The sequence below is a fragment of the Diceros bicornis genome, chromosome 10 (genome assembly GCF_020826845.1).
Source record: "Diceros bicornis minor isolate mBicDic1 chromosome 10, mDicBic1.mat.cur, whole genome shotgun sequence".
Lineage (NCBI taxonomy): Eukaryota > Metazoa > Chordata > Mammalia > Perissodactyla > Rhinocerotidae > Diceros > Diceros bicornis.
Genome location: NC_080749.1, coordinates 54,013,749 through 54,038,993, shown reverse-complemented (window position 1 = coordinate 54,038,993; position 25,245 = coordinate 54,013,749). Strand labels below are relative to the sequence as shown.

The 25,245-nt window shown below is 40.1% G+C and overlaps 1 protein-coding gene across 8 annotated transcripts in view; it reads right to left on the bottom strand.

Moving 5' to 3' along the window:
- The window catches only part of RAPGEF4 (Rap guanine nucleotide exchange factor 4), a 298,329-nt gene that overhangs the window by 110,935 nt on the left and 162,149 nt on the right, over positions 1–25,245 (bottom strand). For 4 of the 8 annotated variants that reach the window (XM_058549262.1, XM_058549268.1, XM_058549260.1 and 1 more), the window contains 2 exons: positions 19,196–19,268; positions 15,260–15,279 (listed from right to left, as the gene is read on the bottom strand). In XM_058549262.1, the coding sequence (XP_058405245.1) occupies positions 15,260–15,279; positions 19,196–19,268 (93 nt within the window). Of the gene's footprint in view, positions 1–6,673; positions 6,853–10,279; positions 10,665–15,259; positions 15,280–19,195; positions 19,269–25,245 lie in introns of those variants that run through there. The other 4 variants (XM_058549266.1, XM_058549263.1, XM_058549267.1 and 1 more) reach the window with 4 other exon arrangements.

The following is a 25,245-nucleotide window of genomic DNA, read 5'->3' as shown; positions in this document are numbered from 1 at the left end:
GAACCTTATTGAAATTAAAACTTCTGTTCTGGGAAGGACACTATTAAGAAGATGAAAATATAAGCCACAGACTGGGAGAAAATATTTGCAAAATACATATCTGATAAAGGACCTGTATCCAAAATATAGAGATGTCTTAAAACAATAAGAAAACAATCCAATTTAAAAATGGGCAAAAGATCTTAATAGATGCTTCAACAAAGAAGATATACAGATGGCAAACAGCATATGAAAAGATGTTCAGCATCATTTGTCAGTAGGGTAATGAAAATCAAAACAACAATGAGATAGTGCCACATATCTAACAGAATGGCTAAAATCCAAAAAACGGACAATACCAATTGCTGCTAAAGATGCAGAGCAAAATAACTATCATTCATTGCTGGTAGGGATGCAAAATGGTATGGCTTCTTTGGAAGACAGTTGGGCAGTTTCCTACAAAGCTAAATATAGTCTTACCATACAATCCAGCAATTGTACTCCTAAGTATTTACTCAACTGATTTGAAAACTTATGTCCACACAAAATCTGCCCACAAATGTTTATAATGGTTTTATTTATAACTGCCAAGAAATGGAAGCAACTAAGACATCCTTCAACAGGAGAATGAATAAACAAACTGAGGTACATAAATACAACGGACTACTATTCAGCGATAAAAGAAATGAACTATCAAGCCATGCAAAAACATTGACTCTTAAATGTATATTGCTAAGTTAAAGAGGCCAGTGAGAAAAGGCTACACGCCACTTACATGACATTCTAAAAAAGGTGAAATTATAGAGGGAATAAACAAATTAGTGGTTGCCAGGGCTTCAGATATGGAGATGGATGGATAGGTGAAGCACAGGAAATGTTTTAGGGCAGGGAAACTATTCTCTATGATACTGCAAAGGCAGATACATGACACTATGCATTTATCAAAATCCGTAGAACTTTACCGCACAAGGAGTGAAACTTGACGTATGCAAGTTTTTAAAAAAATTTATTTAGGAGGTCAGGGAGCCCAGGATGGAACGTAGACTGTGACAAAAGAATTTGGCTATACTACAAATATGTGAAATAACTTCACTGAAGGGAGTGGGGCGAGGGAGGTGGGGAAGGTGCTGACTTAAATAATTTTGGAAATGAGTGGAGTATATAAGGCTAGAAGTAAAAAACACTGTACATAGCACTCTATTCTAGCTGATAAAGTTTGTTTCTCATGGGGGTATAGGTAATCAATCTGAAACCACTATACATATATACTAGTATTTGACAAATAAATAAATAGACAGCAGATGGTGTGAGTCAGATTTCTCACTGTTGGAGTGGGAAGTTACAGACAAGCAAGGAGAAAAGGCTAGAGTGATCCATGTGGTAATGGATTGGTTAGAGAAATCAGTATGAATTGATACTTAGCTAAATATAGATACACACATATATATATACACATACACTAATATTTATAGGTATGTGTATATACTCACAGGTTAGTATACTCACATATATTTTCTTGTTCTCTCAGCTAAAAGGGCTTAGAAGCAATGACATCCCAGTAGCAACAAGCACAGCTACCACCCAGATCTTGGTTTCTAATACCATTCTTCAATAAAAGGAACCAAGGATCCTTGGCCAAATGGTGGTTGCTAAGAAGAGAGCAGGGAATATATAAGCATCTTGTTGGATGAGAAAGTAAGGAAGTGTCCAAAAACACAAAACAAAACAAAACAAAACAAAACAAAATACAATGATGGGAGTATGTCAAAGAAACACAGGAGCCAACTGAAAGAGTGCCTAGTGGCAAAAGCTGGAACAATTTGAGCAACAAAATGAATGTAGTAGCATTGTAGTATAACCCAAAGTATAGAATAAATACCCATGAGTCCACACTGACATAAATAAGTGATTGAATAAATAAATAAATAAATGTGGAAGAAGAGACAAATCTCCCATGGAGAAGAATTCCAAATAATTTATGTAGATACTCGCTATCAAGAGGCAGAGTGTAACTTCCTACTAAAGTGTGGGCAGTGCATAGTGACTTCCTTCCAACGAGTCCAGTATGGAAAGGGGGATGTGGGAGCATGACTCAACAGTGGAGAAACTTGGCAAATACTACCTGAACCAGGTAGTCAAGGTCAACATCAACAATGATAAATCATATCGATTGAATGTATTCTTAATATGATGTGATGAAAATGGTACTTTACTTCTGTGGCCTTTCCGCCAAAACCCATAATCTGAGTCTAATCTGGAAAAAAAAACATCAGACAAATCCCAATTGAAGGACATTCTCCAAAATACCTGACCAGTATCCCTTAAATCTGTCAACTTAGTCATCAACAATAAGGAAAGTCTGAGAAACCGTAATAGCCAAAAGGAGCCTAAGGAGATAGGACTGGTAAATGTAAAGTGGTACCCTGGGTAGGATCCTGGAACAGAAAAAGGATAATACATAAACACAGAGGAAGTCTGAATAAACAGTGGACTTTAGTTAATGATAATGTATCAATATCGGTTTATTAAAAAATGCTGAAAGATAAAAACTGTCAGCCCATAATTCTCTCTCCAGTGAAAATATCCTTCAGGAATGAAGGTAAAATAGAGACATTCTCAGATGAAGGAAAATTTAGGAGAATTTATAGCCAGCAGACCTGTTCTACAAGAATCGCTAAAGGAAGTTCTTCAGACAGAAGGGAAATGATACCAGAGGGAAACAACATCAGAAATGAAGGAAAAACAACAGCAATGTAACCAAAAATAATTCCAGAAATGGGAAGGGGATGGTGTGAAACCTAACTTTGACAAGATAGAGATGGCTGTTTGAAAAGAAATTATCGCAGAGGAAATTCATTCTCCAATATGGTTGAGATAACATTAAATAATTTTAATAAAATCCTTTAAAATAAACTGAAAAAAGTAGGCTATGGAACTATATATACAGTGTACAGAACTAAATTTTGTTTCTATATTTTCTGAATGCTAAATATTCAAATACATAGAGCTCTAGGTGGTGGCATTTATGGGAAATTTTCAAAAATATTTTTATGTTTCCAAATATTCAACATAAGCACTATTACATTTATGATCAGTAAAAAGATAACCATTATTTAAAAAATTCACTGTCTTGCTAGATTCCATTTTAGACTCTTGGCATAAACATTTCCTTTTAGGCACACAATATAAGCTTCAATGACTCATCTGAATGTAAATTTGGCTCATAGAGTTTAAAGACTTAAAATCAAATAGATTTAAAAAAAAAAGAATTCCTGTAATATTCTAGGACAAATAGGGTTGTTTACGTCATCTACTGGTTCAGAAGCCACATCTAAGCAGCTCAAAAGACTCAACAAGATAAAATCCTGTTAATTTCCACATCATACATGTTAAGAAGACAGTGAAAAAGAAATTATGATTCTGATTGAATGGAATACATGGAATTTCTAAAGCACAATGCTTATTGCAATCAAAGCTATTGCAAAATGTGATGTCAACATTATTCTCATAAGTGCTTCTGTCCTATTTCTTCATAAACAAGGGATGAAGGCTAACCCCAAATGAGATATTGATTGCATTATGATGTTATCTGAGTAGACCAGAGGAAGGGGACTGATTTTTAGCAGTCAGCTGAATGTGCCTCATGGAGGAGGAGTGGGGAACAGTTACTGTTTCCTGTTCCCCCTTCTTCTGGGCACAGACTTTCTCCCCATCTTCAGAGCTGAGCCCACGGTGGTATCTCCCCCACAGTGCCTCAGAGTTGGGAAGGAGGGGCCACATGACCCACACTAGATCAGTGTCCTTCCCCAGGGTTTTCTAACTGTAGCTGCTGGGGAAGCCAGGGACTGTTGGTGGCCATGTTTCCAGGCTTGGGGAGAAGTAAAGCCCTTGGCTTCTATTAGCTGAAGGCCAGTTCCACACTTGCTCTTCCTGTGGACTGGGCATGTGTGTTCCCATCTTCCTCTCTGTTTGCTTTGAGGTGGTTTGATGTGGGTTTCGGCCACCTGTAACCTACATAGTCTGGAGTTACACAGTAACTTAGTAACTCTGCATTCTTGTGAAGAGGGAGAATGTTTGCAGAGGTGGTGAACAATGAAACATTTCTTTCTCAGAAATCCTGTGGGTTCAAATGACATGGCTCTTGCAATGTGTGAGGTATTTTGGCACTTAACTCCAATCTCTCTCCATATCACGTTCTGATACAATTATCTGTTTACCTAGCTCTCTCCTAGGCTGTGTAGGCTATTAGGCTGTTTGCTCTCCGAAGTCAAGAGTTAGTTTTATTGGATTTTCTATCTCCAGAGCCAAGTGCCTGCATGGCACACAGTAGGCACTTAAATGTTAGTTGATTTAAAAAGGATTAAATAAAATACGATCATTTCTCCTCCTATTATGGAATTATTTCACTCCTTCAAACTTTATTAATTGGAAATTTGTAGCTAGGCTGGAAAAATTAATTTATTTAAGAAAAAGGGGGTTATTAACCCATTTAGTAGTATAAGAAACTATAAAAAGAATGATTAAACTAATTAAGAAAACAAATGGTTTCAAGCAGGCCATAGCCATTTAAAATCACTGATTCATATAGAAATAATTTGTGGGCTAAGTTACCAACAATATCCCTCTATCTATTCATTAAATTAGGTCCCTGAGGATGTCTATTAAGCAACGGTTTGTTAGCTTGATTCATCTACTATTTGTACTTGAAATATTCCATAACTCAATCTTTTATCAATTTGAAAGGTGATACCTACAGTTATACACAGAGTTTATTTACAAACATAAATTCTCTTTAAATCTACAAAATATAATAGAGGGAGGAAGACAAATCTAATAAAATTCTTGCTGATTTTTGCCTCATTTTTATTTCTTCCAGACACATTCTAATTTTATTCATGCCTCAGGCACATACTACTCAATATAAATACCCAACGTCTAATCTCATTATCATTCTTTACTGTTTATCATCATTAACGGTTGACTGGACAGAGGGACAAAAGCCCAATCACACCTCATTCCCGGATACTGTCTAGTACACTGACCTTCAAACTAGGTCTCCAAATTCACTTTATCCTCAGCCTTCCCCTTCTTAGTTGTCGGCAACTGCATCCTTGCACATGATCAGGTCCAAAACCCTCAAGTCATCCTTGACCCCTCTCTTTCTCTCTCACTTTACATTTAATCTGCAGAACAGCCTATGAACTCTATTTTCAAAATCCATCTAGCATGCAACACTTCCCACCACCTCAACTGTGACCATACCATCTTCTCTATCTCTCTGTGAGGTACCACACTAGCTGCCTAGGAGTCAAAGAATTTAGTGACATTGCTATTTAGAACTATTTCCATTTCCATCTGCTTAGTTATATGAACAAGCTTTCCCAGCACTTACATATAAAATAACCAAGAAAAGGAACAGAATTGATGCCAAACTCCTGTTGCATATAGACAACGAATTCATGTTTAAAAAGCACCTAACTCACTCAATGATGCATTTCCAATAATAATTTACTTTAATATTTAATAATTATTTATAAAAATCTATAAAATATTTACTTTGTTTTGACAATTGTGTACTACAACTCACTGCCATAAGTCAACCCAGAAGAAAAATTTTATTAGAGACCTATGGTCACAAGAAACTTTAAAACACTAAGATTTAAATTTATATACTTATTTTTGATATGTGAAAGTAAAAGGTGATCAATAAGAGACTTTCAATCATAAACATACATTACAATATGTAGGTGCCATATTAACCCTGGACAGCTCACACATGGACAGTTAACACAAAGGAAAATTATCTTCTATTTTATTGAAGACACTGTGATATGGGTCTTTGTTATTGTAGCTGAATCTGTGTATCGACTAATACATTGACACAATTAAAAAGTAATCCAGCCTGGAAAAAAAATTCATTACAATAAGATAAAATTCTACAGAGGAAATACAATGGGAATATGATTTAAAGGAGAAAAAGAAATAATATAACATTGTGAATTGTTAAAGAAAAGCTTGTTCATATATTTTTAAAATGGTGAGTAACAAATTGTTTCCCACAAGGCCTAGCTCTGGTCTAATACACAGGAAGCATTCTATAAAAACTTGCTAACTAATAAAATTACTTCTTTGGAAAATCTGTTTGACTTATAGGATTGGAACTAAATATCTTTCTGTTGACTTGCAGATCAGATACCCCTTCAGGTAGGAAAGCCAAATATCAACAAATTATTAGATTGGAAGACACATGAATGGATGAATGAATGAACGAAGTGGATATTTTGGCTAATTTGGAGGTTCCCAAGTAAAGGCGTCTTACAAAAGAAAATAACACTTACTATCAGTATTTCCACTGTCATCCAAACATTTTGTGCCTTGTAACGAGAATTTTAGCTTTAAGGTTAGACATGCAGAAACACTGAAATGGCCACCAGAGGGAGCCCAAGTGTTTTTCTGAATACACCAAAGAGAAAAAAAGGAAGAAAACACAAAATAAAAAGCTGGGGGGAGGGGAGGGTAAGGTGGAGAAGGGATCATTACTTGTTTCAGTCATTTAAAAGTATATCTTGTTGAATGACAGAACCATTTTTGCATTTATGTTACAAATTCCCTTACTAGGCAGTTGTACATTGCAATGCTTTGACATTTTTAAGAAGAGAACTGGGTAAACGTAATATTAAAAAACCTCACATACCCTAAAACTAGACGGTCCAGGGTGGCCAGCCGTGATGACATCCATGATTCTCTGCTGGGCCTCCAAACAAGCCAGGCGCCTTGTGCAGCTTATCTTCGGGGTCCTGCTCTCACTCTCTATCCTGGGCCATCTTTGCAGTCAACTTTGGGTGTGGTTTCCTCACTTTGTTTGGGATCGAGCTATCAAATTACAGCACCGAGTGAGCACTTCGTGTGACTTGGGAATTTTTCATTCCCCTGGCTGAGCCAAATTACATAGACATGAAGATGAATGACTTTCCATTTGGCATCCTGAGGTCTTCCCAGAACTGAGAACTGGACCAAGTCCTAACAGGATGCAAGAGGACCTCTACAAGCCTTCCAAGACCCAATCTCTACTAACCAGAACCCATGGGCCAACCCCAGGGATCCCCCAGGCTAGAAAAATGTCCTGGGGCTGAGGCTATAGACAAGAGTGTGATCTTGTTTTGAATTAAGCTCCAGGGAAGCTTAATATAATGTTTTAAATTTGAAAGCAGTATCGAGTTTTGGACTCTTCCCCATCCTTTATCTTATTTGATCTCCCAACAATTCCTTTGTCATAGTAGGTCAGGGATCACCATTTTATCGACTAGGAAACTGAAGCTCATGGAGGTAAGCCACTTGTTCAGTGTCACAAGCTATTAAGTGTCAGGGACAGAAACTGACGTCTTTCTGGGGACACCGACTATAACAATGACTGAGTACTGAATTCAGTCATACTAACGTCTTCTGAGATAAAAAGACAACTATCGTCTTCCTTTTCTTTCAAATTACAAGTGAGTGAAAGCATGACAGAAGTGAGTTTAATGACTTAGCACTGTTGTACCCAGTATTTTCAAGGTATGTTTTCCTAAGTTTCTTTTTCATGTCCAGATGGGGTAATTTTATCATGGATGCAAATAAATTAGCACAAACAAATTAAATCCCACAAGGTTAGGTCCTCTGCTGAACGCTGCTAGATTTAACATGTTTATTAACGTCTTGAATATGGAATCAAAAGCATTCTCATTAAATTTGACAATGATACCCAATTGGGTGAGGGTGGCTCATGCTTAGGAGACCTGGAACAAAATTTAAAATGACCTTGACAAACGGAAAGGGGAAAAGGTCAAAATTCAATAGAAAGCATTGCAGAGTGATTCATTCAAGAGAAGGGAGAAAAAAAACCAAAGGAGAACAACAGAGATGAGGGAGCACTGACTGGGCAATTATAGCAGAAAAGGAGCTGGAGATCAGAGTGAACAATAGGCTTCAAAGGCATCAGCAATCTAGATCTGTCATTTTTAAAAGAAAGCACGATATCAGGAGGCACAAATACGGGGCAGCTCAGGCTAAATCCTCATCAACATTCAAGATAGATCAAGCTTTAGGGAAAAAAACATGGTGTTTTGTTGGGACCCTGAAATGCCTGAAGCTTGGAAGCTAGATTTTGATAACTTTGAAAGGAATGCTAGAAAGTAGAGTGTCGAAAATAAAAGTTTTTAATCTCAGATCTGATGAAATTAGCCTCAAAAGAGAAAGCTCTGGTACTCTGTTCCTTTGTTCATGCAGTGCTGTCAGCCTAGAATATCCTTTCCCTTCCACCTAGGTAACGTCCACTGTCCATTAAGAGCGCACGCAGCCATTTCCTCCTCTGAGCCCTGCTCTGAGCCCCTCCTCTCTCCCTGAGGAGGACTGCATAGCACCCCCACATGTCTCCTGAGGGCACCTACTGGGTGCCGGAACTGAGTAAGCACCTGCCATGCGCCATCTCATTAATCCTCTGGGAAGCCCCCTGGGGTAAGACTACTATTATTCCCAATCTGTAGATGAGGAAACAGAGGAGTAAGGAGGTTAACTAACTTGTCCACCTTCACACAGTTAGTAAGTGGCAGAGCTGGACCTTATCACAAGTCTGACGAGCTCCTAAGCCCACGTCCTCACACCATGCTCTCCTGACCATGTGTGCCTGAGACACTTCATGGTACTTATATGTTCACAAGTCTGCCTCCATTCTGGGACCACAACTCCCTGAAGGGACCATGCTTTATTTATTTTTGTAGCCCCATATGGGGCCTGGGATCCAACAATACATATGCATTAAAAAGATTTTCCAGCAAATAGATGGCATATTCTATGGGTATTTCTGGATTATTCTTTGGAAAACAGAAAATAAAACTAAGTTGAAGTGAAGAGAACTTAAACATTTATCAAAACTGGCAATAAGAATTCTGAACAATGCTGGATCATAATGTTAAAGGTGGTTTTATAATTTCCTTTTCTGGAAATTTTAAGGAATGAAAATAGTTAAATATATATTTATAAATATGTATGTGTCAATATATGTATGTATGTGTATGTATATGCACATCTATCTGTCTATCTTCAGTGTAATTTTACCTAAACATAAAGAGAATAACTACAGAATGTTTTTTATATCTATGGACTCAGAGAAGCCTGTCTGACACAGAATTGCTATTAGAAAAGAACCCACATTCAAAATGACATGTAATCACTAGATTACTTTATCCAATCTGAGAATACCAAAATTTTCTCTCCTAAACATACGACATATTTTGCAAATAATTTGGTTTCAATTTCTCAAAACAAGAACAATAAAAAAATTCAAATACAGTCATGCGTCGCTTAACGACGGGGACACATTCTAGAAAAAATGTCATTAGATGATTTTGTCATTGTGCAAACATCATAGAGTGTACTTACACAAACCTAGAAGGTATAGCCTCCTACAAAACTAGGCTATATGGTACTAACTCTACGGGTCCACCATTGTATATGAGGTCTGTCTTTGACTGAAATGTCATTATGCGGCACGTGACTGTATATCAAACATAAATGATACTACATATTTTATCCTCATAGTCAATTGAGATAACGTGCTAGCAGCCCAAAGTTACTGGTGATGAACATAATTGCCTGCAGCACAGGATAAAATATTTCTGAAGACAGCAATATAGCTTGGGAACCAGCAGTACAGTATAGTATAGTACATTATTATCAACATGACATTATATTCCTTGTCCTTGCTGATTGTGGAACTAATTCTCAGCAGCAAAGCCCATACGGAGCAGCCTCACCTCAAGGCTGTGCCATTTTTTTAAAATGAGAGCAGGGAAAGGCTGTTGGCTAGAGAGATCGGGGAATTTCATTTCTTTCATTATTATTTTCTTTAAACCATTAAACACTACTCAGGTTCTCTCTGATACCTTGCTCAAGTCAAATTCTGATTACAGAAAAGACTGAGAGAACAAATTCAAAGAAGGGTTATATGGTATAACTCAGTGGCAAGCCTACAAACCTATCAGCATGGCAGCAACATTAAAAAGTTCTATTCCATAAAAGAAATTTTTAAAATACAGAGAAACCAAAATCAGAACACCAAAACCATCAGCAAATGTAATTCACAATATTATAAAAATAATTCTAAAACATTTTAACAAACCACCACCCAGATACACCCCAATATGTGCCCTTTCACCAAGCAAACTCATGGCAAGCAGGTCCTGTGAACATTGCCGAGAACATTCAGAGGCAACAAACATATGGCCTTATTGACAACAGAGGGATCAGGTTTTTAGAGTCTTACCTGCATGTACTATTTACTTTTTAGGTGAAGGACAACTACACATCATCTTAAAAATTCAATCAATATACCACAGCAGAAGCTAGAGAGAGAGACGGCACAATCAGCTTTTACAACAGAGTGGAGGAACAGATGGAATAAGAACCTCAAGAAATTCAACAAGGGCCTCAGACCCCAGAAAATGCATAACTCACAAACACAAAAACAAACATTTCTTGAGAGTCCCGAGAGCTGAAGTTGTCCTTGGCACCTTCGACATTAAGTCACTGGTGTTTTCCAGGAGGTGGGGCAAATAAGCTTTGGCTCATTGAGCTCCATGTTCTAATAGGCCAGCTAAAGAAATGAGTATTTACACACCACACAATGCCCCTTGGGGCCAGCAATGCTGTGGAATCTAATCTTCACTTGGGCGATAAGCAATTTGTCCTTCAAAATCAAAACGAGCAGGCTCAGGATTTTCTGTCTTAAGCGTTGGTTGGTTTGCTTTCCTGTGTAGAGCTTGGCGGCCTCACCAGTCCATACGTGTTGTTTCAGAGTGGTGACAGCGTTAGTTAAACCCTTTCTCACCCTAGAACAGAGGAACTGGCTGCCGGGTAAACCTGTGAATTCTGGCCAAGATGTCTTGATAAACTCTAATGTGTATCAGTCATGTTTTAAAGCAGGATTTTAAAAACTGTTGGTTTGAATTCAGTAGGTGTTCTAAAGCTAGAGTTGAAAGGTTTTACAAGGTTTCATGAGATTATCTAAGTTTCTTATATTTTACGTTTGTATCAGGATATACAATATCCTTTTTCTTCCTCTGACCTAGAATGATAGCCAGTCTTTTATAGTAAAACAAGATGTCATCATTTAATTAGTGGAAAATATTCTAATTTGTTTTCTCTAACTTTGAAAAACAGCAACAATAGAGATAAGTTATATATTCCCTAAAAATTCCTAAAATTCCTAACCTTTTGACCCTAATAGTTACTTGCTTACTATTATTCTGTTGCCTTCTCCTTAATGAGAACTTTCACAAACTGTGTAAATTATTTCTTCACCATTTGCCAATGCAAGCCTTTTGCCTTTATAATAACTTCCAAGAATTATTCTTCATATAAATGACCCATGATTTTTAAAAGTTTGAGAAACTCCTGCTTTAAGTAATCTTCTTAAGATGAGATCTACCAAATACTCTTATAAGACCCCCACCCTTGCTTGTCATTAATCGCCAGCATCAGTTTGTCCAGTGCTTGGGAAACCTTTGAGCTCTGAACTGCTGGTATTCTATAATGGGAAAGCAGTCCTCCATATTTAGCAAGAAGCCTGCTAACTACACTGTCAATACAATACAGTACCAATACTATAACTGCCTAAACAATGGGGATCTCAAATGATCCTTTGGGAAACAAGATATTTGTAAATCAGAAAACTGGATTATTTTGTAATATCTTCCTGAGTCTATTTTCTGGCTCCTTCCACAGTAAGAAGAAAAGTATAAACTTCTAAAACTACAAAACCCTATTCCAGTTGCCTGTCAAAACGATGGAGCACAATAAGTAACAAAATCTACATAAGTAGCAAAAAATTATAGACAAGCTCATTCCTCCAAAGGGCAACTGTAACATTCGACTGTAAAGCTTCTTTGTAATTGTCATTTTTAGCATCTGTGTTAAATGTGGTCAGTCAGGTATGGCATATATAGAAGATGGAAAAAATACAACTTAAAGAGATCAAAGAGAAGAATTTCGTCATAAAACCAACAGCCCTAAACAATCACAACCATACCAAAATAGTCTACTTGTTTTATTGGCTCAACAGTCACTTTTCTAATATTTTTATCAAGTATTTTATAGGTTCCAGTATTCTGTGTCACCTAAGTTAAATGATGTCCCTATCAATTACAGTTAGTAGTAAACAAAATAATCCAGCAAGTTAACATTTGTTTCTATAAAGTGCATTTTTTTTTTTTTGGTGAGGAAGATTGGTCTTGAGCTAACATCTGTTGCCAATCTTCCTCTTTTTTTGCTTCAGGAAGATTATCCCTGAGCTAACATCTGTACCCATCTTCCTCTGTTTTTTGTATGTGGGTCACCGCCACAGCATGGCTTGATGAGTGGTGTAGGTCCTTGCCCAGGATCCAAACCCACAAACCCTGGGTTGCCAAAGTGGAGCACATGAACTTAACCACTACACCACCAGGCCAGCCCTGGAAAGCGCAATTTATGAAAAGAAAGGTCTTTTTATGCAAGGTAAAGCAGCGTGGAAATATTATGTGGAAATAAAACATAGCTGGTGAGGCAGCCAAAAAACACCACTTACTGACGTCTGCGTATTGGATTAAAAGTTGAACATGGTGATTAACAAAATCATGAGTAGGAGCTGGAAAGAGAATATATTCTTTCCACCAAGAATCTGTTTGGACACTGAAACAATAGTGGAAGTGCTTTTGTTTCAGTCCACAGGCATCTTATTGCTATTTAGGAACATAAAGGGAATATGATATTGCCCAGCATGTAAAGAAGGTAAAGATAAAAGAAAGCATCATAAACAACTTGTCTCTTGTAGAGGAGAAATTTCAATTCACACCGTTTTAAGGCTCTTAGGCTTCTTTTTATCTTGCTGGAGCTTCACCTCTGCTCATGAATGTCTTTCCTCTCATTTGCCTTCCTCTGACCGATGGCATTGGAGAGCTCTCCTGATAGCACGTGGTGACGTGACATCCGCTCTATTTGCTGATAGAGAAAAAGCGTGCTTTTCCGTTTGCTGGAGAATTTGACACAGAATGGCCCAAAAAAACACAAACAACCATACACTATGACTAATATTGGGGAGAGAGCCTGGTCAGCCCCCTAAATCTTTCAGGGCAACGTGCTGATAACAGCTCATTGTAGCTGTCTTTCTGCAAACTTCAAATTGCTATTTTGTCACCAAGTGAGCTACATGGTGACAACTGGTAGGCTCTCTGCTCAGAACGTTGTGTCTGTCGTCCCACCGCAGGGAGGTCCAACCTAAAGGTCAGCGGGGGCCTAAGAAAGACAGAGCTTCCTTTTGAAGCTTAGCACATTTCAGACCTCCTAGGGCTTGGCCATTTTGTGTGTGCTCTCCACGTCACTGACAGTCCCTTGATGAGGAAGAACCAGGCCCTTTTATCATCTGTATTTGGCTAATGATCTGTGTACTATTTGTTGTAGCGTGCTTTGGGACATCCGTGTCCAAAATGGTGGCAGGATTAGTTTGTCACTTGAGACTCTAAAGGCTCTTGCGTTAGACTCTCCATGAACCTGATGATCTACAGCTTTACTTAACACACAAAGATGTTTCTTTAATAGCAAAAGGTGAATGAAAAGGTTCATTGAGGAAAGGTACTTTAAGGAAAGCAACAAAAGGCAACAGGGCAGTTACTTTATAAAGGCTAGGGCATTTTTCAGAGGGGGACAAAAAGCTAGAAAATGATACAAGGCTTGAGAAAATAATAATTACAATAATAGTCCTAACATTTACTGAGCTCTACTATTGTACTAGGCTTTCCCAAGATTATCTCACTCAGTATTCACAATGGCCTTTTAAGGTAGTCACAACTAACATCGACATTTTATTTTATTTATTTATTTATTTATTTTTTGTGAGGAAGATCAGCCCTGAGCTAACATCCATGCTAATCCTTCTCTTTTTGCTGAGGAAGACCAGCTCTGAGCTAACATCTATTGCCAATCCTCCTCCTTTTTTTTTCCCCAAAGCCCCAGTAGATAGCTGTATGTCATAGTTGCACATCCTTCTAGTTGCTGTATGTGGGACGCGGCCTCAGCATGGCCCGAGATGCGGTGCCTTGGTGCGTGCCCGGGATCCAAACCCGGGCCGCCAGCAGTGGAGCGCATGCACTTAACCACTAAGCCACGGGGCCAGCCCCATCATTGATATTTTAAAGATGAGGCAAGGATGTTTAGAGAAGTCAAGTAGTTTGTGCAAGGCCCCACAGCTAGCAACTGAAATCCTTTGCTGAACCAAGCTAAGTCAAATTTTGGTGTGACATTTAAGTGACATTGTTAGGTCTTGGACCCAAATTTGTAGTGGTACAACAGTGGGCCAGAATTCCCAACCAGCCCTTTAACAACATTATGAAAAGAGGAAGACCTAAAGAAAGCTAGAGTCAGATCTATGAAAAGAGGTACAGAAATCACCTGAATTTAATTAAGATGATATCTCTGCCCACAGACACAGGCCCAAAAGCAGGGAAAGGAGAAGGTGACGATTCTGTGACATTGCCACTTGGTACAGCAGTCAAGGAACACAATAACAAGGTGATACATCTGAAAGCCACCAGGCACCGCTTCGGATTAATCACTACACGCTTCCACCATTAACTCTTCCTGTTATGTCTAAATTTAGATTCCAGCTAATATAATTAATATCATTATTATTATTTGCATGCAAAGACGATGCCACTACACCACTACCACCCTCAGAATGCATGCTTGGCACTGGTTCTTAGTGAAAAGTTTGTCCTAAACCATCTACTCTCTTACCTGTTTTCCCTAAACGATTATACCAGTTAATTATTTTCAGCTTCCAAAGAGAAATATTGACGTTAATGCACTTGGATACAATTCAGCAAATTCATCAACTGACCCTGAATTTCATATTTTGTATTCCTACTAAGGAAAAACAACTAATTTTCTACATGCTGTTAAACGAATGATTTATTCTACTGCCATGTATGCATCATGGGAAAAAGAAAACACTTGGCAACGTACTGTTTGCCCCTAGAATAACCTTTCTTCAGACTAGTTAATATCAAGGACATGAGATGACCATGTCACAGCAGTCAACCTTCTCCCCTTTATATTTCAAAGTGACTCACCAAAGATGCCAGCATAAGATTAGAAAAATATTTATTGCTCTGTTGAATGTGGATAAAGGGCTCTCTTTGCTGGTAGGGTGACCACGATTATTTTTTACCTTACGACAGTTTTTAGAAGCTAAGCAGAGAGAGTAGCTACTCACGTTCTCCTTGTCAGGAATCCCTAGAAGAGGAAAAAGAGAGAGAGAGAGACCGTGAATCGTAAGATCAACCCGTAAAGTGGAACTGAAATCCTTTGCTGAATCAAACCAAATAAAATTTTGGTGTTTTCAATTTGTGTTTCCATGAAAACATACACAGTGCTGCTTGGAAAAACAGCAGCACCTATCAAAATCTGTAACCTAAATAAAGTGGTGAATCAGGAGCAGGGCTGTGTGCCAGACAACAAAATCTCATGCTTATTTTGCTTTTTCTACCATATGCTTTACTTTCTCAGAGGTGCAAATCCATTCCTGGTTCATTTACACCATGTGAGCAACTAATTCCTCTGTCTTGGGGACCAGAACTCTCAGAATTTTGGACAGACACATCAACTCTTAAGTTGCACATACTGTATTTTTACATTTCAAACCACGTCCCACTGCCCCAGGGATTTGAAGCTAGGTGCAAGGTGCACAGAAAACCCACCAGAACACAGTTTCTGTTTGGGACAAAGCAAACTCCTGCTGCCTCCAAGTCAGGTCTGAGCGTGGCAGTGGTTATGTCCAGGAGTATCTCAGTTTTCTTGGTGAAAAAGTTAATCATTCATCCATTCACTCATTTGTTCATTCATTTACAAACATTTCATGAGCATCTACTATAGGCAGGCCCCGGTCCTTTGCACTTGTTTTGGGGCCGCTACTCTGACTGAGATGGTAAGGGTGGCCATACCGGGAGGTGCACAGCCCCAGCAGAACTTCATGCCCCCAGTAGAGGGGGCACAAGTGGCCTTATATTGAGGAGACAGAAACTCAGGTGGTTTTTATGTGTAGCTTGTACCTAGCTTTGACCCACTGGGGCAGTGCAAGGTGGTTTGCAATGTAAAAATATAGTACATCCAAATTCTGAATAAATAGGGCATTCTGTGTTTAATAAGGGGCTACACAGATTTACAATATTGGGTTTAAAAGAACTGAGTGCCTATCCTAATAGGCAGCAGTATAGCACACAGGAGGGGTAAGAATGGAAGAGACTTTTTAGAAACATTACCTATTTAAACTTTGACCCCCAAATTGGGATAGCACCAGGATATAAAAGTTCAGGCAGGAAGCAGGGCGACTGAGAGGGTTGTCCTCTCAAACAGTGAATATCAATGGGCTTGTTTGCCATCACTTCCCAGATTTGTCAGAAAGAGTAAGGGTGGCCTAATGTCAGTACTCTGAAACTCATCTTGAACCCATCTATTCATCCATCCATCCATCCATCCATCCATCCATCCATCCATCCATCTATCTATTCAGCAACCATTTGAAAGGACTGGAGCTGACTGAATGAGGAGATACAGGGGTGTAACAAGAGCTTACTTTTCTAGGAGGTTTAATAAGGTAAATACACAGTTGCACAAATCACCACATCTGAATGGCTGCAAATTAGGGTATCTATAGAGGAATAATACTGAAAAAGTGATTTGGGGCCATGCAGGAACTGGAAAGTTGGGCTAAGGCATTAGCAATCTTGGAATTTCACCTTCCATGGCAGGCAATGAATTATCATTAAAAAACGTTTTGAGCAGCAGAGTGATATGATCAGGAAAAAGGAGGGAAAGGACTGTTCAAAATTAAAAAACATTTAAGACATAAAAACCAGATGCAATGGCATGGTCCGTGATTGAAGTCCAGTTTGAGCCATCAGCTATAAAGTGGGGGAAATGAGAACATGGACAGGGTAGTGGGTGTTACTAAGGAAAATCATACCAGTTGTTAGGTGTGATAATGGTTTTTTGGTTTTGCATGGAAAAGTCTGTATTTTCAAAAAGGCCTGCTGAAGTCTTTGGGGTGAGATGTGGGTATGTGACTAGAAGAAGGAATATGGCAAAATATTAATAATAAAATACTTATTGTGATTAACGATAAACAAATCATATTTAAGTATTAAAATATTAATATTAATTAAATTGAAGTGATGAAAATATGGGTATTAACTGTATCATTCTGTATGCTTGAAATTTTTTACAATAAAAAGTAAATTAAAAAAGGTTCTGTGTAAGTCAGGTGTAGGGTAGGGGTGAGACACTGAAGGTTCCGAGCCAATTGAGTCATTTTTGCCCTCAGGTCAAGAGTGCTGAGGCTCTCAGCCAGGTGGCTGCAGAGGGAACAGAAAGGAAAGAATATGAACACTACAAAAGAAGGAGCAAGAGATGGACAAGGGATTAACCTTAGCGGGTGGAGGTGAGAGAAAGGAGGACTCCAAAATGAGCTTTTGAACAGATGCGCTTTCGGGAGGAGGGATGGGTTTTGTGGGAATCAGGATGTGTTCCGTTACCCACATTTTGAGTTTCAGAGGCCAGCAGGACATCAGGTGGAAAGAGAACAAGCAGTCATTTGGAAAGCTAGGCTGCCCTTCGTAGGAATCAAATAGAGGTATTGGTTCTCAAAGTATTTGCATCAAATGCAAGAAAGGATGCAATGGTTGTGGGGAAAGTATAGAGGAAAACAGCCAAGGCTAGACTCTTGGGTACTACCTAAACTGTTGGGTGAGGGGAAGAAGTACCTGTGAAGGAGATAAGAATGCAAGCGGCCAGAGAGAGATCTGAGAAAACCAGGATAATGCTGTGGAGCCCGGGAACCAAGGGAGAATGGAGCCTGAACATGGAAAGTCTTATTCAAAGTCAGAGAGAATGGGGAATGGTAACGACTGAGTCTGGTTATTGGTTGGTCACTGGAGACTTTAGACGGTTCAAGTCAAGAAGTGGAGGGCAGAGGCCAGATGTTGAGGGGTGTAGGGGTGACTGGTGATAAGGAAGTAATAGCCAACATCATTTGGCACCCTTCTAAACACTTGACATATTTTGCTTCATTTAATCTGCACAACAATCCTGTGAGGAAACCGAGGCACAGAGAGACTAAGTGCCTTGCCCGAAGTCCCACAGCTGGGAGACAGCACAGCTGGAATTTCAACTCAGGTACTGTTCATGAGCCAGTCATCCCTAGATCAGCCAGGAGAGAAAAATCAAGAACAGAGGAGGAGAGGAAAGGAAAGAAAGACTTGCCTTTCCTTCTTCCCTCCAGGACAGAAGAGAAGCAGAGGGGGTGGGAGGGCAGAGGCTGCACAGAAATTGTGAACAGAGGGGAGGGAAGGTGAGGAAGCTCGATTTGCAGGATGACTGACTCTGCAGATGCTTAGAGCGGAAGCACTGCCCGATCCATCACCATATCTAGTTGCTGAAGTGCTACAGCTTCAGAAACCCAGGCCTTGGTACCTTGTCACACGTACACGTACAAGAGCCAAAATGGGGACTCAGATCTGCAAGAAGCGCCTCCTCGGGACGGTAACGAGGGCTAAACAGATGGTCCTGACAGCCATGGACAGATAAGCCCACTCGGGACACAGGACTTCTGAGTCTAGTGGGCACCCCCTAGAAAAGAGAATCGCAGAGAAAAACTTCCTTTCTTTTATGATCGGCCAGACAGGTCTCTTATAAAAGGCCTGGAATTTGAAGAGGCCATGATTTAAGAGGAAGAAGTAATGACCCACACTGCTTCTCTCCTTGACCAATAGCATCAAAATAAGCAAGAGGTGGGGCCCTCAGGTGTCAGGATGTGACTGAGACAAACACAGATCATGAATCGCATTTTGTAAAGAGCACAGAAACAACACTGGATTTCACTATAAAATAAAGATATTTTGAGAAAGCATTCTACGTATGCTGAAGTTCCAACCGGCACCAGAGCATACCTCCCTCTATCAGCTAGGACCACAAAATAACACTATATTAACAATTTTTTTTAAATAACTCAAGTGTGGGCTGGCAAGTCTGTTTATCCACAAAAGAGTCTGGAGACTTACTACGTCAAGCTGGCATAGGACATATTTTTTGTCACATGAAAACATATACCCTACGACACATTTTTATATACAAAATGTTCACATTTTCCACTTACTGTCATTGTTAGAGCCCGTTTCCATAACACCGTAAGGAGGAGTCAGAAGTCCTGCCATGTACTGTCGGTATTTCTGAAAGACGAGATTGTAAACTCAATGCACAGATATTTACTCACTTTGAGCAGTCATTTATTTACACGTTAAAAAGCAGAAATGTTGGGTGTCAGGAAGCATCTGAGTCTTGTATTTATAGAGCCATGAAACGTGCTGTCTGGGATCTGTGGTCTAAAATAAAGATGCTGTGTTCTAAATAGGTCTTCTTGGATAAGACTGAATGTGCCCCCTGCCCGGAGTGGCGGTGGGGGGGTCGTCTATCCCAGCCAGTTCATTTATGCTTTTGTGACTGATTAACCGAATTGCACGGGCTGTTGCTTCCCCCGCCACCTCTTGCTCTGCCTCTCACTCCCGCAGACACATGCTCAGGTTTTTACAGAGAGAAAAGACACTTGGTTTTTACAGATGCAGATACAAATAAGTGTGCTGCCTTCTTAATAGGTGAATGGCACTGAATTAGCTTTCTTTCAAAGCAAAAAGAAATGCATCTCTAGAAAAATGTGTGTTTTGAAAGAAGCTGATTCCATTTACCTACTTCCTTTTACACTGTACACCTGCCCGTTACGTGACCTCCAAAGAACTTTTGGGGTGTTGTCAAATGAAAGAGTTGGGCTTCATTCGGAACTATCTGGATTCCCCTGAATTGTGTTCCCCTGACTTTTGGTCCAGGCATGCTTTAAAACCTGGGGCTCAGCGATATTTATTAGCCCCTGGAGTCTGTGCTGTTTTGAAGGGATAAGGGCTTGGAGAGTGTAAAGCCATCTAGAGCATCCAATGAGAGAGGGGTGACATTTATGAAGAATGGAAAATGAATATTAGACACCCTCTCTTCTCAGGTAATAAATACAGCCTCTTCACCTTTCAGAATGAAAGCTGGGCAATTCTATTTATCGCATGGTGTCATGTATATTTATGGTTTACAATTATGATGACACATAAATGTTAAACAGCATCAAAAGAATCAACACTCCACAATGTGCTTGTGGGTTACACAAACGTCAGCAGAAAAGGCCTCATCTGTAGCAATGGGCAGCTGGCAGCATGCGGTATTCGAGCAACCATCTGGCCCATTTGGTAGATTTGAATGGTGTTTGTAATGCAACATTGACGATTTCTCAAAAGAGCCTTCTTCTAGTCAAGATGTGACTAGCTTTTTTTAAAAAATCCTTTTTCTTCTCATTCTGAGGCAACTATACTAACACCTGCGTGCAAACATTAAAAATCATGATTTTCTCTGCTCTGAGTTAACTAATCACTCAAACATACCCACGGGGCCCATCTATCCCCCTGAATTCCTGACACTTCCTTTGACAACTTCCCAATTCTGATTCTCTTTCTTCTTTTGACGCCATCTCCTCTTCTTCCTCGTGAGAGAGCACTGATTAAGCACATTTCTGGGCATCATATCACGCTGGACTTGGAACAAAACAGGCTCAGAGAGAGCAGAAGGGGACCGGGTTATGTTCTAAAAAGGTTTTGTGACCCCCTCAGTCTTTTGAGTTATTTGCCTTACTGTCAGCAATTCCCTATCAGGCTCTTAAAAGAAATAAGTCATGTTAAATAAAAGGAGCAATTTTGCTTTGCTTAGAAATGTTATTTAGGATGTGGCACACGTCCTCTGTCTCAGGCACCTCAATGTGAATTCCCATGGACCCCACAAAGCACCTCCCTGACCCCTACATAAATGCGACTTCACCTTCCTTAACTTCATGGCACTTGGTCTGTTGCTCACTCACGGAGCACACCATCAGGGCCCCTGCTCTTGGGAACAGAAAACAGAGCAGCCCTTTAGGGAGCAGAGTGCGGGCTGGACTTCAGGACGGGTATGCACTGAACACCTACTACAAGCAGACAATGTCCTAGGCTCTGGGATCAGTGCAGTGAACAAGCCGCCAAGGCCCCCTGTACTTGTGAAGTGTCTATCTCCTGCAACCTAGGGCACCACGGCTTGCACATAAAAGGAACTTAATACGTATATCTGTTGAATTTTAGAATTTTTATGGAAAATTTCAAATGTACATAAAAATAGACAGAATACCACATACCTAACATCCATCCTCAATAATTAACTCATGACCAATGTTATTTCATCTACACTCCTATCCACTTGCCCCTTCCAGAATTATTTTGAAGCAAATCCCAGATATCATATCATTTAATCTATAAACATTTCAGTTGTTGTTACATGCCATCAAGTCAGCTCTGATCCTGGCGACCCTCTGAATGAGTGACGTCCACGATGTCCTGTCTCAACGGCCCTGCTCAGCTCCTGTAGACTCACGCCTATGGCTTCCTTTATGGAGTCAAGCCATCTCATATTTGGTCTTCCTCTTGTCCTGCTGCCATCTACTTTGCCCAGCATTATTGTCTTTTCCACAGAATCCCGCCTTCTCATGAGGACCCAAAGCAAGGCAGCCTCAATTTTATCATTTTTGCCTCCAGTGATAGTTCAGGCTTAATTCGTTCTAGGACCCATTTGTTTGTCTTTATGGGAGCCCAGGGCATCTGTAGAGCTCTCTTCCAGCACCATATTTCAAATTAGTCAATTTTTTTCCTGTCAGCCTTCTTCACTGCCCAGCTTTCGCACCCGTACATAGTAACTGGGAACACGAGGGTGTGGTCAATCTTGGCCTTGGTCCCTAATGACACTTCCTTACACTTGATGATCTTTCCTAATTCTTCCATTGCTGCCCCTCCAAGTCTCAGTCTTCTCTTGATTTCTTGGCTACAGTCTCCATTTAAATTGATGACTGAACCACAGTAAACAACATCTTTAACCATTTTAGTGTCTTCATTTTCTGCGTTAGAGTTGTATAGTTCTTCTGTGGTCATGATTTTTGTCTGCTTGATGTTCAGATGCAGGCCTGCTTTGACACTTCTTGCACTTTCGTCAGAAGTCGTTTCAAGTCATTGCCACTCTCTGCCAGTGAGATGGTGCCACCCGTATATCTTAGACAGGAACCTCTAAAAGGTGAGGACTCTTTTTTTTTTTTTCCAAACAAGACCACACAACTACCATCACAACTAAGAAATGTAACAACATCTCTACAATATCCAGTCGATGTTCAAATTTGTGTTTCATACATGTCATTGCTGAATTGAACTTAAAAGTACTTTATTTAATAAGATAACATTGGTTTCAGTATACAACTTTTGGTATAGTGGAGATTGCAAAAACAAGGTTGAAATATTTATAACTATAAATAAAATGTCAATGTTTTAAAATTGATAGGGCACTTTTTTTTGTGTGATTCTTTTTTTTTTTTGAGGAAGATTGGCTCTGAGTTAACATCTGTTGCCAATCTTCCTCCTTTTTTCCTTTTTTCTCCCCAAAGCCCCAGTGGATAGCTGTATGTCATAGTCGTCCATCCTTCTAGTTGCTCTATGTGGGATGCTGCCTCAGCATGGCTTGATGAGCGGTGCGTAGGTCCATGCCCAGGATCCGAATCGGCGAACCCCGGGCCGCTGAAGCAGAGCACGCACACTTAACCGCTAATGCTACGCCATAGGGCACTTTTTAATAAACACTCACTAAAGCAGGAAAATTGATTCCTTATGTAGCACCCTGCAGAGCACCCTATATTAATTAGGATAAAAACAGCTAGTTGGACTAAAACCTATATCAGAAAACTGGGATTCCTAAATCATTTGCATATTGCCTGATCTTTGGGCAGCATTTCATCTTCCAAGCACTAGTCAAAAAGCAGTCTATAAGAGAATATATCACATGAAAAGATGCTGAACCTCACTCACGACAGAAAGGCACATTGAAGCTATAGTGCAATATCATTTTTCACTTGGCAGATTTGGCAAAGTTTCAAAAGTTCACTAACACACAGTTGGTGAGAGTGGGGAAAACAGGTTCTCTCGTATATTGCTTATGGGAGTGTAAAATGATACAACCTCAGTGGAAGGCAATTTGGAAGTATCTATTACATTTTAAAATGTGTATTTTCTTTGAGCAAGGAACCTCCCTTAGACGGCAGAAGTAGAGCCTCCTGAATTACCTGAATACATATGCAAATGTGTATCCGTTTATTATTGTTGGTGTTGTGTTTTATTACAAGCAGGAAGTAACCCAAACGTCCACAAGTAGATGACATCTGGGTTACTTCCCGATAAGCAGATGAAGATGGGTTATTTCCTGATAAACAGACGATGTTGAAATATTATGCAGCCATTAAAAAGAATGAAGCAGCACTACCTGTGCTGATGTGGAATGATGTCCACAATCTACTGTAAAATTTTAAATAAGCAAACTACAACACTGTGTGTAGAGTATGCCACTATTTTGTGGGGATCAAAGAATAGATGTGTGTATGTGAATAGTCATAAAGATTTGTAAATACATAGACTGTCTCTGGATGTATACACAAGACTGTAGTAACAAAGAGTGCCTCTGGGACAGAGATCTGGGTGGTTGAGGGTCAAGTGGGAGAGAGACTTACTTTCACTGTACATCCTTGGCTGAGTCAACACTGAGACCATGGGATCACCCACTGTGTCTGTCTGCCCAGGGGCTGGACTGGCAGGGCTGGCTTGCAGTGACATTCAGTATCAATCATCAGAGTGGATGTGGCGCCAGGCGGCAGGTGGTAATGACAGTAGTGGAGTGAGCAGACAGCCCCTGTCTCTTAGTTTAACATGTGGAGGTGGAAGTTATTCCTTTTGACTATAAAATCCTCTAGTGGTTAGGGAATTGGAGAGTTAGATACCGGGCTCCCTTGTGATAGGGCTTATTGGTGCTAAAGTGATGAGCTGAAAAATGAGAGATGACTGTATCAGTAAACCTAGATTGTGGAGTAGCTCATATCTTCAGAGAAGTTTAAAAGACAGTTCAAGCTTTCTGAGAAACAGAATAAAACTAAAGGGAATTAGCCAAGGCCGTGCTTCATAAGGTCCCCACATGGAAGTCAGTACAAGGCCAGCTTAAACCTGAGCTCAGCAGTTTTTCAGAGGTGACCCAGAACATTTTATGGTGGTCATTCAATGTCACCCCCAACACCTCCTACACCCCAGCTGCTGGGGTGCACAGTGGCCTGGCTGAGTCCCCTGATGATGTTCTCTTCGGGGCCCGGGCTGACCTCCCCCTGCAAAGCCTTTCCCTGGATCCCAACACACTGTAACACCTCAATAGCTTCAATGGCCTCACTCGATCGTTTTCAAATCTCCACATGCGCTTGGGAAACAGCCACGCCTGTAACTGCCCAGACACCCATCCACCCTCCACATTGTGAAGGCCCCGGGCTGGAGCGCTCCTCAACGTCCCCAGTCCCTGGCCCTCCAGGACCTCTGAGGGCAGTTAGCAAATCGGTTATTCACATGACGAGAAAACTACAAGGGCCTTCAAGGGTCTCAGAAGAATCTGGCAGGCTGCGTTCTCCAGATCTGCTCCTGGCTTTGTCACTAATCAACTGGGCCACCTCGCACAAGTCCTCCAAGCTCTCTGGCTTCAGTCTCCCCATCTGTAAAATGGGCACTCTGAACTAAATCCAAGGTTTTCAAACCTCATCCTGCAGAATCCTAGGTTCCCTGGAGGACCCTCAGGCAAGGGCACCGTGCAAGCAGAGCCTTCAACCCCATGGCAACTAGTGTATCTTCACTTTTATCTGTTTATAAATTAGAGTTCCAAGAGCCATTTCATTTGAAAGATGACTTTTGCTTCTAAAAAATAAAATTTTACAAACCACAACATTAAATAATCTCTAAACTTCAAGCCAGACAGATGTCACTCAAAGATTCCCATGAGAAGCAACAAAGACTAATTTGGGATTTGTCTGGGAAGCATTAGGGAGTCTACTCTCTGTTATGAAGGCTTCTATGATTATGGATTGGCCAAGTGATAGGTTTCTCTGTACCCGAAAGGTTGATCCACAGAACTGGTACTAAGAATTTAACTGAGATGCACCACAGGGCAATGCTGACCTTCTCAACATTGAAACCCCCGTATGCAGACCCCCAGTGTGGCACCCAGCGGGGCAGGAGGGCATGTGAG